At 41.1% G+C, this 17,379-nt stretch overlaps 1 protein-coding gene across 1 annotated transcript in view; it reads right to left on the reverse strand.

Moving 5' to 3' along the window:
• LOC114654975 (coiled-coil domain-containing protein 171-like) overlaps nt 1-17,379 on the reverse strand; it is a 510,202-nt gene that overhangs the window by 274,459 nt on the left and 218,364 nt on the right. The window contains exons 16-17 of the mRNA XM_028805855.2: nt 9,117-9,624; nt 1,962-2,078 (exon numbers count right to left, since the gene is read on the reverse strand). Coding sequence (XP_028661688.1) covers nt 1,962-2,078; nt 9,117-9,624 — 625 coding nt within the window. The remainder of the gene's footprint in view (nt 1-1,961; nt 2,079-9,116; nt 9,625-17,379) is intronic.

The following is a 17,379-nucleotide window of genomic DNA, read 5'->3' on the forward strand; positions in this document are numbered from 1 at the left end:
ATATGCATGCACACACAAACATAGTCATATGAAAAAGTTTTGGAACCCCTCTGCATAATAATTTACTTTCAACAAAAAAAGATAACAGTGGTATGTCTTTCATTTCCTAGGAATATCTGAGTACTGCGGTGTTTTCTGAACAAAGATTTTTAGTGACGCAGTATTTAGTTGTATGAAATTAAATCAAATGTGAAAAACTGGCTGTGCACAAATGTGGGTCCCCTTGTCATTTTGCTGATTTGAATGCCTGTCACTGCTCAATGCGGATTACTTGGTGTGATGAGCTTGTTAAGCCGTGAACTTCATAGACAGGTGTGTCCCATTATGAGATATAAAGGTATTCAAGGTGGTCAATTACAAGTTGTGCTTCCTTCCCTTTGACTCTCCTCTGAAGAGTGACAGCATGAGATCCTCAAAGCAACTCTCAAAAGATCTGAAAACAAAGATTGTTCAGTCTCATGGTTTAGGGGAAGGCTACAAAAAGCCATCTCAGAGGTATAAACTGTCAGCTTCAAATGTAAGGAATGGAATCAGGAAATGGAAGGCCACAGGCACAGTTGCTGTTAAACCCAGCAGGTCTGGCAGGCCAAGAAAAATACAGGAGCGGCATATGAGCAGGTTTGTGAGAATGGTGACAGACAACCCACAGATCACCTCCAAAGACCTGCAAGAACATCTTACTCCAGATGGTGTATCTGTACATTGTTCTGCAATTCAGCGCAATTTGCACAAAGAACATCTGTATGGCAGGGTGAGGAGAAAGAAGCCCTTTCTGCACTCACACCACAAACAGAGTCGCTTGTTGTATGCCAATGCTCATTTAGACAAGCCAGATTCATTATGGAACAAAGTGCTTTGGACTGATGAGGCACAAATTGACTTATTTGGCCATAACAAAAAGTGCTTTGCATGGCGGCTTCCAATAAAAATACCTGCTACCTACCGTCACATTTGGTGGAGGTTCCATCATGCTGTGGGGCTGTGTGGCTAGTTCAGGGACTGGGGTCCTTGTTAAAGTCGAGGGTCGGATGAATTCAACCCAATATCAACAAATTCTTCAGGATAATGTTCAAGCATCAGTCACAAAGTTGAAGTTACGCAGGGATTGGATATTCCAACAAGACAATGACCCTAAACACAGTTTTAAATCTACAAAGGCATTCATGCAGAGGGAGAAGTACAATGTTCTGGAATGGCCGTCACAGTCCCCTGACTTGAATATCATTGAAAATCTATGGGATGATTTGAAGCAGGCTGTCCATCAAATTGAACTGAACTGGAGAGATTTTATATGGAAGAATGGTCAGAAATACCTCCATCCAGAATCCAGACACTCATCAAAGGCTATAGGAGGACAGTATCTAGAGGCTGTTAGATTTGCTCAACTAAGTATTGATGTCATATCTCTGTTGGGGTGCCCACATGTATGCACCTGTCTAATTTTGTTATGATGCATATTTTCTGTTAATCCAATAAACTTAATGTCACTGCTGAAATACTACTGTGTCCATAAGGCATGTCATATATTAAAAGGAAGTTGCTACTTTGAAAGCTCAACCAATGAATCAAAAGAATTAAGAGGGGGTCCCAAACTTTTTCATGTGACTGTACATACATACACACATATACATATTCATTCATCCATCAAACAACCTGCTATATCCTACCTAAAGGGTCACGGGGGCATATACATATATACAAAGTTATATAGATATATAGATATGCATAGGCCAATTCTGCAATGTCTTGGTAATAAACAGCCCAGCAGTCAATTTGCCAACTTCTAGCAAATCTTATAAACTTCCAGAAATCAGAAAGACCCCTGGTTCAAATTATTATTCAAACTGCTCTTGATGCGTTTTGGATTTATGCTGTCACCCTGCACCCCCTCCCGCCATTTCATTTTTTTTTTTTTTTTTTTAATAAAAGAAAGAACCAAGCCAAAAGAAAAATAAGCTTGCCTGCGTTTGAAATGGCTTCATGCAGCTCTGCTGTAGCGCTGACCACAGCAGCATGGAGATCAGAACTTGTCAACCACCTTAAGGCCTGGATGGTATGTCTGTGTTCTTTGTTCTGCCCTGGATCAAGGGGGGTGGGGGGAAGAGATGAAAAACAAAGGGGGGGGGGGAAACAAACACTTGGTTAGAATAAAAAAGTTTTCACTGACAGGATTGAATGCCTCTTCACTGCTCTGCACATCATTCACACCTCAGATTAAACATTTTAAAGTGTAGTTAATAAAGCTACACCATTAAGGTGGGCTTATGGTGCGCGTCAGTAGGGATTCTAAAGAGATGCATAGTTCAAAGTGAAGGAGCAGCACTGGTTGAAAACCATTAAAGAAACAAAAAAATGTCTTATCTACGGTTATGTGAAAAAGAAAGTACCCCCTTTTTCAAATCTAAGGTTTTACATATCGGGACAGGATTAAAAAAAATATATATATGGTCCTTAAAATGAGTTAAATATAACCTCAGGTGAGCAACAACACATGACATATCACACTGTTATTATTTAGACAGACACAGACAGACAGAGACAGATACTCGGATAACACACTGATGGGTGCCACCATCTTAAATAGGTGCCGCCTTGTACTACCAGAGCTGAAGGAAGGAAGGAAGGAAGGAAGGAAGGAAGGAAGGAAGGAAGGAAGGAAGGAAGGAAGGATGGACGGACAGACAGACATTAAAAAAATGCACTCGATTAAAACTGATCAACGGCAAGTAGGACCACCTCAATAAAAGCAGAAGTTTTGGCAGGTCTGGAGCATTCAGGTGTGTGTGAACACAATGCCAAGGAGGAATGAAATCAGCAATGATCTTCAAGAAGCAATTGTTTCAGACCATCCATCTAGGAAGGTTCTAAGGCAGGGGTGGGCGAAGTCATTCCTGGAGGGCCGCAGTGGCCGCGGGTTTTTGTTCCAACCCAGTTGCTTAATTAGAAAACAATCCTTGCCAATAATTACATTTCGTGGCTTGTTAGTGCTTTAACTCTGCTATGTCAAGTCATTCTCACATCCTAGATTTTTTTTTCCATATTAAGGATATCATCCAAATACTTTGAAGTGTAAAACGGATGGGTAATTCTCAGTCCTTCACTTTTTTCTCTTCTCTTTCCTTCCAAGTATTTAATTTAACCTAATAGTGCATGATAAATACACACAGGTGTAAAGGGTAAGAAGCAAAATGGATAACTGCTGGTTTCTTTTGTCATTTGCATCTTATTGCTAATAAGGAGCAATTAAAAAACGAGAATGCAGCCGTTTAAGACTTAAATAAGGAATAAGGGTTCAAAATCTTAATGAGGGAGATAACTAAAATGAAGCATAAGTGTTTCTAGAGCAATAAGTGCTTCTTATTAAGCAATTGGGTTGGAACAAAAACCTGCAGCCACTGCGGCCCTCCAGGAATGACTTTGCCCACCCCTGTTAAGGTCATTTGCAAATTGAAGTCTGTCAATCTACAGTGAGAACAGATTATTTATAAGTGGAAAACAAACAAGACAGAAGTGGATGTCCCAGCAAATTGACCCGAAGGTCAGAACGCGCAGAGAAATTAAAAAAAAAAAAAAACCCCCAAGAGCTCCATCTCAGACTCTGCAGGCCTCAGTTAGCGTGTTAAATGTTAAAGTTCATGGCAGTACAACTAAAAAAACACTGAACAAGTATGGCTTGTTTGGAAGGGTTGCCAGGAGAAAACCTCTTCTCTCTAAAAAAGAACACAGCTCAGGTTTGCGAAAGTTGCATCTGAACAAACCAACAAGACTTCTAGAACAGGGGTTCTCAATGTCGGTCCTGGGGGCCCACTGTGGCTTCAGGTTTTTGTTCCAACCAGATTCCCAATCCGTGACAACATCTGATAACACTGAGCTCAATTAATTAGCATTTTTTTATCTCTTCACTTATTCTTCATTAAGAAAGCACCGCAGCATGTTTTACATTTATAAGAAATTAACATTTAGGAATATTTCTGCTTTTGCTAGAGATTTAAATGCTTAACAACCTTTTGTTGTTTTCATTCTTTTTTGCCCTCTCTCTGTGCAGTTTGCTCCCTTCATTGTATCCTAATAATGACAACCAGTGGAGCAGACAGCCAGGCAAACAACAAGGCTGCAACTACTTCAGCGTTAGACCCACTAATTAGAAAATAATTAAACAATGAGAACACTCTGCAAAAAAACAGAATGAAAATCAAGATGAAAATATTGTTAAAAAGAAAACAAAATACATTATTCCAATATAACTGCTTGGTACATTTTAATATACCAAACTTAGTTTTCTAATTTCTACATTTTTCCCAAAACACAGAATTTGACAAATAACAGTTCACTTAATTAGCCCAGGAGTCCAATTAAAAATAGAAGCTGGTTGGAACAAAAACCTGCAGCCACAGTGGGCCCCCAAGACCGACATTGAGAACCCCTGTTCTAGAACAATGTCCTTTGGACAGACGAGACCAAAGTGGAGGTGTTTGGCCAGAATGCACAGCACCACGTTGGCTGAAAACCAAACACAGCATATCAGCACAAACACCTCAGACCAACTGTCAAGCACAGTGGTGGGCTGATGATTTGGGCTTGTTTTGCAGCCACAAGACTTGGGCACCTTGCAGTCATCGAGTGGACCACAAACCCCTCGGTATACCAACGTATTGTAGAGTCAAATGTGAGGCCATCTGTCTGACAGCTAAAGCTTGGCCAAAATTTACATACAACAGAACGATGATCCCAAGCACACCAGCAAATCTACAACAGAATGGCCGAAGAAGAAAAGAATCAAAGGGTTGCCCAGTCAAAGTCCAGACCTCAACTGTGGCGGGCTGTGCAGAAACGAACACCCACAAACCTCAATGAACTGAAACAACGTTGTAAAGAAGAGTGGGCCACACTTCCTCCTCCACAATATGACAGACTGATACAGTCAGACAGGAAATGATTACTTCAAGTTATGGCTGCTAAAAGTGTTTCCACAAGCTACTGAATCATGGGGTGTACTTAGTCTTTCAACAACAGCATTTATTTCTATAGCACATTTTCATACAACTGACCTTGAAGGATTTTGACATTCTTGATATCCTTCTGCTGTGAAACATTCTGACCTGTCATTGTTTACACATCTTCAACAACTATTATCATAATTTCTGTATTATGTATATCTATTTATTATATTACATATCGGGAGGCACGGTGGCGCAGTGGGTAGCGCTGCTGCCTTGCAGTTAGGAGACACACTTCCTGGGTCCTCCCTGCGTGGAGTTTGCATGTTCTCCCCGTGTCTGCGTGGGTTTCCTCCCACAGTCCAAAGACATGCAGGTTAGCTGCATTGGTGATCCTAAATTGGCCCTAGTGTGTGTGTGTGTGTGTGTGTGTGTGTGTGTGTGTGCCCTGCGGTGGCCTGGCGCCCTGCCTGGGGTTTGTTTCCTCCCTTGCGCCTTGTGTTGGCTGAAATTGGCTCCAGCAGACCCCCCCGTGACCCTGGAGTTAGGATATAGCAGGTTGGATAATGGATGGATATTACATATCTATTGACTATATGTATCTAGATTTCGAATACCATACATTGCATCAATGTTCATATTGCTTGCTACACGTCAATATTGCTGCTACTTCTTTATCTTGTCTTTGCACAATGTCTTGTCTTGTTTGTATTTTAATTTTAAATCTTAATTTTAATTTTTAATTTTAAGTCAAATTTTAATTTTTTTTATGTGCACTTCACGTTGTTACACTGTGGACCCTGAACTTCGCAATTTCGTCTATCTGTATACTTGTATATGGTTGAGATGACAATAAAGTTCACTTTGACTTGGACTATAGCTCAAAGTACTCTACAAGATGAAGAAAGAAATGTTTATAAACAATACAAATATAAAAGTAAGATTAGGCAATACTAAATAACAAAAGAATAAAAGTAAGGTCAGATGACCAGGAGGACAGAAAAACAAACAAAAAAAATGTAGAGTGACCTCCCCTCGACTTTCTCGTATACTCGGACGTAGGGATAGGTCGTTCATATGGGTAAACCGAAAAAATGGTCATGCTATTATTGTATGTATAGGTATAAGATGGGCGGCACGGTGGCGCAGTGGGTAGTGCTGCTGCCTCGCAGTTGAGAGACCTGGGGACCTGGGTTCACTTCCCGGGTCCTCCCTGAGTGGAGTTTGCATGTTCTCCCCGTGTCTGCGTGGGTTTCCTCCGGGCGCTCCGGTTTCCTCCCACAGTCCAAAGACATGCAGGTTAGGTGGACTGGCGATTCTAAATTGGCCCTAGTGTGTGCTTGGTGTGTGGGTGTGTGTGTGTGTGTGTCCTGCGGTGGGTTGGCACCCTGCCCGGGATTGGTTCCTGCCTTGTGCCCTGTGTTGGCTGGGATTGGCTCCAGCAGACCCCCGTGACCCTGTGTTCGGATTCAGCGGGTTGGAAAATGGAGGGATGGATGGATGGATGGATGGATGGATGTTTATCTTGCAAAACTGGTGATTGTCGCTTCTCAAAGTTTATAGTCCCAGAAGCTATAGGTATATTTACTGTTACTGTAATGTTTTTAAAAAATAAAGGCAAAAAAAGTCACTCAACAGAAAACATTGAATTCTGGAAAACTACAGTGATCACAACTGGAGAACTGTCACAACGGTATCACAAATTAATTTTGTTGATTACAGCTTTCAAAACTGAGTGGGAATTGTCAAGGCCCTCGCTTTCAATGACTTTGGCACACTGGTCTCTACAGGCCATGGCCGATGTCTTGCACTGCTCTGGATTGATTTTGTTCCACTCGTCTCGCAGCTTCTTCTTCCACAGTTCAGTAACTACAGTGGGTTCCTTTGCCATTACTCTGTCGCTAATTATCCAGAAATTCTCAGATCACGACTCTGGACTGGCGGTTTCATCACTTAAATATTCCCTGCTTGTAAGAATTGCTTAAACCCGTTTTGTAGTTGTTGTGGTGTGAAATTCTGCATTTAACCCTTCGTTACTTGGGTTTCGTGAACTCTCATAAGTGCTCGGCTGGGGTGTATTGCAACCCACTGTTATTTATGGAGAAATGATAGTAAGAAATATTTTAAATGCAATTTAATTAATCTTTACTAGGATAAGTACAGGTGGGAATAAAAAAAAAAAAGTTTCATGTCTCTATACTGTATACATTCATTCTGTCCGTTTCAAAAGTGGTCACAGTTCACACCTTCATGGAAAGTTCCACTATTCCTGTGTTTGTTTTGAATTCGTGGTGCACTGATTGCAGGTTGGAACCAAATGTTCCATGCATACGTATTTACTGCAGGAATGGCACTGAAATCTTGTTTTTCTATCTTTACTCCTTGGACATTCCTCACACCTTGCCTGTTTCTTTGCTGGTGGTGGGTTTGCAGCAGAACTTTCTCCGGTTGTTCTTTTGAGCTTCAGTTGCATCTCTTTGCTGAGATGAGAACTTCTGGCCTGTCTTCGGCAAAGTTGTTCTTGAACAAGGTCCAAGCTTTTTTTCAGGAAAACACTGCACCGCAATGCATGACCTGTGTACACCACACGAGCATTTATTCCGGCGACATTCACCAGTGAAAAGAATATAGATATAGTAAGAGGCCATCTCCTGCTATTTCAGAAATACCAACGATACTCTGCAGGATTACTCTGGTGGGGTGATAAACACCCAGGATGACGTAATACGACGTTATTAGCTCAAGGGTCCACCTCCGACTGACGCGCGCTCTTGCATGCATAATACATTAGTCAACTTGCAGCTACTCAAGGCATCAAAGCTCCAGTCACGCCATCTATGAGAAATACGCATAACTCTGGCAACTGGGGTGTGCAACACCACACCCGAGTAATGAAGGGTTAAGTTGATAAATATTTTGTATGTCTTTATTGGTAACTTGTAACACTAATGTCTGTTATTGATAAGAACAGCAATGGTTTGATGGTTAAGAACCCCTTCACCCCTTTTAAGAACCAGTCCTTTATAATTTTACGACAGAGTTGAGGGAAGTGCCTCATACAAGTTTGATAAATGTTCCTCTGCAGGACTCTCTCAATCAACCCCCACAGGAAAGCCAATCTATCAAGCTGGCAAGCTTCACCTTAAAAAATGGTTTTGGGGGCAGGTGTTAAGGTATTCTGTCCCCTCATTGGTCTGAAGTATGGCTGTTTTGAATTGGCTTGTATCAAAAGGCTTTAAGTACCATGATGCCCTAGTGGCTCTAGGGGTTGGACAGAAAATCTAGAAATATGCTCTCTCTACCCAGCTCTCTCTTTTTTTACCAAACTGATCTCACACACCATGTACTGAAAAGGACAACACAAAGAAGAGCACAGCTCAACAGCCATATTGAGACAGGCATGCGGCCTGCCCTGAAGAAAGCTGACCACAAATGAGGACTTAACTAGAGACATTTAAAGTAACTAACAAGTCTGTGTGCCGCTTGAAACTACACATCAGCATTTATCAGGTTGTATGGTTGCCAATATTCACTTGTACTTTGCTTATTGATATTATTTATGATTATTATCAATAATACATTATTTAAATTGTAACTTAACTCCTGCTTGTCTTTTACTAGACATAATTGCCTGAAGTCATAAATGTAGAAGAGAAAGTGAGGAGATGTTATAGGGTACAAAACCTTATAAACAGTGCTAAGTCTGTGAGATTTGAGGCATTCTGACAAAGGCTACATATTAATAATACAAAAGGAGAAAGGAGAGTCATAGAGAACTCTATCAAGACAAAACAGCAGTGCAGCAAGGAGCATTGTCATGCAATAAAATGGCTGGCTGACTGGGTGAATCGAAAAGCTATAATCAATTTATAACTTCAATGTAAAGTTTTTTTTCTAGAGTTTTGGTTCATATTCTGTCTCTCTCCATTAAAATGAAACTACCATAAAAATTAGAGACGGTTCATTTCACTGTAAGCGAGCAAACTTACAAATTCAGCAGGGGATCAAATACTTATTTCTCCCACCGTAGATATACAAACCCAAACATCTGGTGCAGTTTTACGTTCTCCTAATGATTACCTTGACATTGAAAACCTTATGATTACCAGAAAACTGAACATGAAAAACACAGCAAAAACAAAACATGGAAAACCAAAGAAGAGCACATTTGGTACATACTTGTGAGCTGCGGTTCCAGCTTCTTTCCCCCAACACAGACCATCATTTCAGGAAGCTCCTGAAAGTTTTCTGCCCAAGTAAACAGACAGGAGGAGCTCTGCCCCAAGGCCAGAAAACGGTGGGCAGCTAAGATGACTATGACCCCCTTCCGAAAAATCTTGATGAATCCAGTGGCTACTTTTGTCTTCTGCTGCTCCCCCTGCTCTTTTTCTTTATCCTCTTCAGCGGTCAAGGCATGAATGAGAGTCTGCATGTGGTTTATAGCTTTCTCTCCGGTGGAGACCTGCTGCTGAAGTAAGTCCTTCTGACTGGAGAGGACGCAGAGCTGAGTATAAAGTGGATACAAGGCACCAGCCAACAAGGCACAACCAGAGAGGAGGGCGGCCTTCTCCTTTTGCAACTGGGGCATGGTTTGCTGAAAGTGAGCAAGGTCAAATGTCATCTGATCCCGAGTCTTCTCCAGATCTAGGACTCTTTCTTTGGACACGTTTGCCACCTCCTGATATTTCTGTAAAGGAACAAACGTTAAATTAAAACAATTCTGCAATGGGTTAGTAAAGAGTTACAAAAAGAAAAGAAGCTGCAAAAGAAAAAACAGACAAAAAAGACATAGAAGACAAATAACTGCAATGTGAATCGGAGAACTTGAGGACAACCATTAAGAAAGATATTAGGGACACTAAAAGGCAGTTAGAGGGGAATATAGCAGATAAGCCGAAACGACCCAAAGAGATTCTTTAAGTATTTTCTCTCCATTATAAAAAAAATCATCTCAACTGACGACAGACATCCATTACGTGTAGAACTTAAATTCAGTAAATCAGGGAGGAGAGTCGCTTTGAACACCCACACAAATCACTCCAGAAATTCCTTTCTTCCTAGTGCCAAACGACTTTTCAATAAGGAATATCAGAGAAAGGCTTGATATCCTGTAGCAACTCTTGTATAAATGTGCATTATCAAACGGCCTTACCTTACTTACCTTGTCTTGTCTATTTGTTTTGTTTCATTTCTTGCTGTCTTGCTATTAGATGCAACTAAGGCTGCAAATTCCATGTTTTCTTGTGTAAACAGGTCTAAATAAAGCAACATTGAACCTTGAGCAGCACTTGGCATGTACAGGAAAAAGAATGAAGGACCCTTCAAGAAAAAGTGTACATTTGACAGGAAATGAGTAAGAGCCAAGCAAAAGAGGTTCAGACAGTGCAAACGTTTCTGATTTAGTGACGCAAGCCCAAGATAAGAACCATTTATGTGAACATTAAAGAGACCACCACAACCATTTAGATTTTTTAAACGTGCAACTATGACTGCTATGGTGAATGCAGTAGGGTCCTCACATTTGCTAATCATTCTGTCATGAGTCCTCTTAATTGAATTCTCTCATGACCAACTGTCCAGATATTTTAGGAACCAAAAAAATCGTGTCTACTGATGGACTTTGTCAAAAAGCTCAACTATTGTATCTAGTTGACCTTCAGCTGCCAATCCTGTACTGCTGCCAGATGACCTGTTGAGGATCAGGGTTGTGGTTGCATCAACTCTCCAGCACCACCAAATGCAATGACCTGTCTTGCTGGGCAAAGATGCTTAACATGATGAATGACCCTTCAGCAGGTGTCCACACTTCTCATGGCCCCCCATCAGTAGCAACTTCCTCCAAGAGCCTCTGGGTAGAAGCTTTGGATGTGATCCAGCACTCCCAATCTAAGGCATAAAGGTCAACACAGAGAATTTACCATGTCCCAGCACGGGTGACAAGACAGATGGCAAGCATTAAGGGGAAGCTGGCAATGGCTCTGAGATGGAGACAAGGGTGTCAACAATCAAGGGCATTGACTGAACTAATAACTCAGAACGTAGGAGACATACATGACCTTGGCTCCTGCACTCTGCCTCAAAGCACCATGGTCTCATAATGCTGTTTAGTTAGCTTTAATTAATAATTAACCAATAAAGAAGGTGCTCCATGTATCATAAGACTGGGTTTAATAATAAAACTCCATTACGTGCTTGCTAATCCTATGAATGGGCCTAAAGCAAACTCCAACCAAAGAAAAAACAGTCCAAAGCGCCTTTAAAATAACACCAACAGCGTGACACTTACAAATAAAAGTCCATTGCAGAATATATTCTTCCACACTACTGTCTTAAAGTGTACTAAGTCAATGCTAAACAAAGGCAAAGTCTGCTTCTGTTAAATAAGTATTGTGCCTAGGGCAGGACACTGCGTTATTCTTTAAGGACAATTCTAAGACCTCAATTCCAAAAACGTTGGGACAGTATGAATATTGTAAATAAGAACACAAAGAACTTATTAGTAAATTTACCTTGACTTGAATTCAAACAAAAACGCTCCCTCGACCCTCTGCAGTTTGCATATCAGGAGAAGGTGGGAGCGGACGATGCCATCATCTGTATGCTACACCGATCCCTCTCCCACTTAGACAGAGGCAATGGTGCTGTAAGAATTAAGTTTCTGGACTTCTCTAGCGCCTTCAACACCATCCAACCTCTGCTCCTCAGGGACAAGCTGACAGAGATGGGAGTAGATTCGTACCTGGTGGCATGGATCGTGGACTATCTTAAAGACAGACCTCAGTATGTGCGTCTCAAGAACTGCAGGTCTGACATTGTGGTCAGCAACACAGGAGCGCCGCAGGGGACTGTACTTTCTCCGGTCCTGTTCAGCCTATATACATCAGACTTCCAATACAACTCCTGGACAGTTTGACATCTATGGCAGAGCGACGGGCACTGAGCAGACTCCTGTCAATCATGGAGAATCCACTGAACAGGATCATCTCCAGACAGAGGAGCAGCTTCAGCGACAGACTGCTGTCACCGTCCTGCTCCACTGACAGACTGAGGAGTTCGTTCCTCCTCCAAATTATGCGACACTTCAGTTCCACCCGGGGGCGGGGGGGGAAGGGGGGGGGGTCAACGTTAACATTATACAAAGTTATTGTCTGTTATACCTGCATTTTTATCACTCTTTACTGTAATATTGTTTTTTATCAATACTAGGGGGCTCTGCTCGCCAACCCCTGTGTTTGGTTAATCGGATATACAATTTGAATTTTTTTTCTTCTTTAGTACTAGGGTGTTGTACCGTGTTAGCCATTATGAATGTAGAGAAAAGCCAAGCAAAATGACACCTTTTATTGGCTAACTAGAAAGATTACAATATGCAAGCTTTCGAGGCAACTCAGGCCCCTTCTTCAGGCAAGCTTTGGAATTGTTTCAGTTTCATTATTTGCACTTTTACTTTAAAACTTCATTAAAAACAGTATTTTTTGGAGACACATTGTGACAACGCAATGTATAACTGCCCGTGAGTGAATATTGTTTCTGTTTCTCTAATAAATAATCCGACTTTTTCTAATGTTTGTCCCAGTACTTTATTGATTGTCATAGCAAAAGCTATTCTCACGGTAAACTGTAAACATTTTAATACGAATGGCATATCACCATCTCCTTTGGTGTGTAATGTTATTCGCGGAATATATACATTACCTTTCTTTTTGCCTGTTAAAACTTGCATCGCTTCTCCGTGATCATCAATATACACCTGACCGAATTGTGTTTTCTTTGAAATTTAACTTGTCTTTCCTTTAACTGTTCCGGGACCACAGATTCTCATAGCATATGGTCCATTATTGTGTAAATCTACGTTTTGTGCATTGAATGATGCGAATGCGAAAAGACTTTGTTGTCTACTCTTTGCCTTTTATTTCTGACCTCAATTTGTCCTTCTATTTTTTCAATTACACCTGGTTCTGTTGATTAATTACCTTTTGTTTGCGGTAATGCGATCTTTTCTATCTTTTCTTTGATACTGTAACAACTGACATGATAAAGTGTCACAAACGTTTTACTTGAACAATCGCCGACTTCCTAACCCCAAACACAACTTTCTAGCACCCTCTCCGACCCCTTCTCCTCTGGGTCTCGCCCCCCTTACCGCATCAATCAATACTCCGCTATCAGTCCTCCGTGCTGTACTCCGCCCTCCCTCAATCGGACCTAACAGTCACTTAAAACCAAAAAGCCCTCAACCTGGCTGGGCTGCTACAATACGTTTGAATTTTACTGCTTTCATATTCTGTTTCTTTCTCTGCATGTGTATCACGCCATCGTTTAAGCCTTTCGAATTCCACTGCTTTCATAATCTCTTATCTGCCTTTCTTTCTCTCCAACGCCTTTGGGTCTCTATTCTCCGTATTGTCCTTATACGCTTTATATGTGCTGAGAGCACAGGATCTGTGTGTACTACATGACTGAGTGTTCTTTGATGGGTGAGCTCTTATATGATATCTTTTGTAAGTAGGGTGTGTCTTGCAAGAATCTCATGTTCCACGTCCCAGCGAGATGGCCCTGGGACAATCTCTTGGCACCAAGTCTCGTGTTTACAGTCCCCGCGAGAGCTCCGTGGCAAGTCTCTCTTGTCTCGCGGGTCTTTTAAATGTCTTCCGAGAACGTCCGAGAAGATCACGTATTGTAGCCTTGCTTTGCTTTCCAGGATTTTTTTTTTATAATAGAGAGATATATAAACTAGCTGTGTAAGCCTGTGCTGTAAAAATCCTGGGCTCCTAGAAACTATAGAAATCGGTCGACTAGGTTACTGTAACGCACTCCTCTCAGGACTACCCAAAAAAGATATAAATCGTTTGCAACGAGTGCAGAATGCAGCTGCTAGAATCCTTACCAGGAAAAGAAAATCCAAGCACATTTCTCCAGTTTTGATGTCACTACACTGGTTACCTGTGTCATTCAGGATTGACTTTTAAATTCTGCTTATGGTTTATAAAGCCTTAAATAATCTCGCCCCATCTTATATATCGGAATGTCTGACGTCTTATATTCCAAATCGCAACCTCAGATCCTCAACTGAGTGTCTCCTTAGAATTCCAAGAGCAAAACTTAAAAGAAGTGGATGAGGCGGCCTTCTGCTGTTATGCACCTAAAATCTGGAATAGCCTGCCAGTAGGAATTCACCAGGCTAATATAGTGGAGCACTTTAAAAAACTGCTGAAAACACATTACTTTAACATGGCCTTCTCATAACTTCACTGTAATTTAAATCCTGATACTCTGTATATCCAATTCATTATAATAACAACTCATGGTGGCTCTAAAATCTGTACCCACCCCTACTCTCTCTTCTGTTTCCTTTTCCGGTGTCCTTTTGGTGGTGGCTTGCACAACCACCATCTACTCTAAGTACCATTATGTTCCAACAATGATGGATGGATTAAAAGCCAGAAGTCTGTATGACCATCAGCATCAAGTGACTCCGTGAGAACCCAAACTACAAAGAGGACTATTTCATTTATGTTCGGTAGAATGCCCAGAGGGGACTGGGCGGTCTCGTGGCCTGGAACCCCTACAGATTTTATTTTTTTTGTCCAGCTTTCTGGGGTTTTTTTTTTTGTTCTTTCTGTCCACCCTGGCCATCGGACCTTACTCCTTTTCTATGTTAACTTATGTTGCCTTATTTTAATTTCTTATTTTGCCTTTTATTTTTCTTTTCTTCATTGTGTAAAGCACTTTGAGCTACTTTTTGTATGAAAATGTGCTATAGAAATAAATGTTGTTGTTGTTGTTGTCAGAAAAATAACTGAAATGCAGAGTAGGTGGTTTCATTTTGAGGACGTGCTCGTTCCCCTTGTCTATCAGCGGCTAAGCAAGTTTCTCCCTCGTTTGTCGTTGCTCAGTGGTTTCACTTTGGTGACGGAGCGACTTTCTCTTTCAGCTTCATGCTGTAGCCTCGTACGTCTTTCTTTTTCCAACTTGTTAACTTGGGGCTGCCTTGCTGGCTCTTTTAGCTTCAAGCAGTAGCCTCGCACTTCCGGGCCGGACAGACAGACACTCACTCATCCACGCGTAGACGTTTATATATAAGATGAATAAAATTTTATTTATCCCAGAGGATACAATATGGATGGCTCCTTACCCAGCTGGGACACTCTTATAATGTAAGGACTGGGATGGATGGGCTGCCCAACCATGTTAGAGGGACAAAGGGGGATTGTCCTTTGCAGACAGACAAGTCTCTTTTGTCTCACGGGTCTTTTAAATGTCTTCCGAGAACATCCGAGAAGATCACGTATCATAGCCTTGCTTTTGCTTTCCAGGATTTGTTTTTTATTAGAGAGATGCTGCTGCTGGAGTATGTGAGTTTCCCCTTGGGATTAACAAAGTATCTATCTATAGAGACAAGGTAGTTCATGTTTTACCTAATCAATTCCACAGTTTTTTGAAGATAAACGTTTATTCCGAATGTGATGCCTGTGACATGTTCCAAAAAAGTTTTGACAGGAGTAGTTTGAGACAAGGAAGATTGTTAGTGTCAAAAAAAAAAAAATGAATCCAACGTGCTAAGTACACTGCAATCCCATCGGCACAAGTATTCAGACACTTTAATCAGTATTGACGCATCTCGCCTCGACACATCTGTATTTTTGAAGCACTGGGGCTTTTTGTACAGTAGAACAGGATTGGCTCACCTGTATCACAATACCATGTTCATTCAACTTGCCACGTCATTATTAGTCCTAAAATGGAAGATTATTTGTGCCAAAATGAAATGCATTTTAACGTGTTAACTACATTGCAACATAACAGAAATCAAATATGGAAATTGCAAGAGCATTAGAAATTAAACTTGACTGCGAAGGTTTCAAAGTCAAAGATGACGTAAATAATAGGGGTAATCATTGACTCTGACCTAAGGTTTAAATTGCACATATGAACCATATTACTAGGACGACATTTTTTCACTAAAGGAATACTGCAAAAGTTAGACCTCTTATAACTTTACATGACGCTGAAAAAGGAGTTCACACTTTTGTTTTTAGTCGACTTGATTACTGTAATGCACTCCTAACAAGACTCCTTAAGAAAGGCATCAGTTGGTTACAAATGGTGCAGAATGCAGCAGTCAGAATCTTAACTAGAAGAAAATCTGAGCACATCACACCAGTCTTAGCGTTGTTACACTGGTTACCTGTGTCATTTAGAATTGACTTTAAAAAATTGCCAATGGATTATAAAGCCTTAAGTCAGTAGTTCCCAAAGTGTGCACCACAGTGCCCTGGGGAGCCGTGGCCTTAAGTGTGCACCACAGTGCCCTGGGGAGCCGTGGCCTTCTCACAGGGGCACTGCAAAATATTACAAGATTTTCATAATTTTATTTCCATTTTCAATTCAATGTGATAAGACACGACATCTGGTGGACCAGGTGCAAACCAGTAACTCACTTAATAATAACTGTTTGAGGAAGCCTCTACAAATGGTTACTAGATGGCGGTCTACAATAATTAAGTTGTTTTAGTAGTTTGTCGAACTTTATCGGTACTTTGTGTTCGTATATAAATAGCTGTCGGTTTCGCGCAGTCTTAGTGTTGAATTACTTTTCAGATTCTATCAAGTGTATATTGTTGTGATTAAGTCAAGTGACGTTTTTGAAGTATTTCTTCTTGTATGTATTTTAAAAATGTATCGTTTTTTACTAAGCAGTAATAAGCATTGTGAGAGTGAAAATAAAGAGGGCACACCGTCAACCAGAGTGTGAAGAAGCGCAAACATCGAAAATATGATGACAGTTATTTGGACTTTGGTTTTACGCTGACAAGAGAGGCCGCAGTGTGTACTGAGTATGAACGTTTCAGCACCAGAGTGCATGCGACCAAGTAAGTTGAAACGCCATTTAGAAACCAATCATCCAAGCATGGTTAGTGAATTTCATGACTACTTTACCAGAAAGTTAAAAGAGTTAAATCAACAAAAAGGTAGTTTTTATAAGCAGACATCAATACCAAGCAATGCATTGCTAGCACCTTACATGGTGGCACATAGAATCGCGCAGGCTTCCCTCATTCAGGCTGGCTGGTCCTCTTTCTTTTGTCCCAATGCTGCGCTCTCGCTCTCCAAGCCTTTTTCCTTTCCTTTCCTTTTCGTTTCTTCTTTTTCCCTCCTCTCCCATGCAGGGCCGTTCTTATATGGCTCCGTGGGCGTAGCGTCTCAATCGCCGATGAAGCAATTGAGAATGATCGCACCGTCACGCGCAGGTGCGACTCGTCCCAATTACTCCATCAACTCCCCGCGGCTGAGACGAACGCGCCCATGGGGACTGACACAGCGAATGGATTATTTAAAAGCCGCCGATCTGCTACACCACAGTCCCACTAATTATAATTAGTTGAATTTGTTAAATTACATTTTTTTGTGATCTTAAATATGTGTTTTATTTATTTTTACT

The sequence above is a fragment of the Erpetoichthys calabaricus genome, chromosome 7 (assembly GCF_900747795.2).
Source record: "Erpetoichthys calabaricus chromosome 7, fErpCal1.3, whole genome shotgun sequence".
Lineage (NCBI taxonomy): Eukaryota > Metazoa > Chordata > Cladistia > Polypteriformes > Polypteridae > Erpetoichthys > Erpetoichthys calabaricus.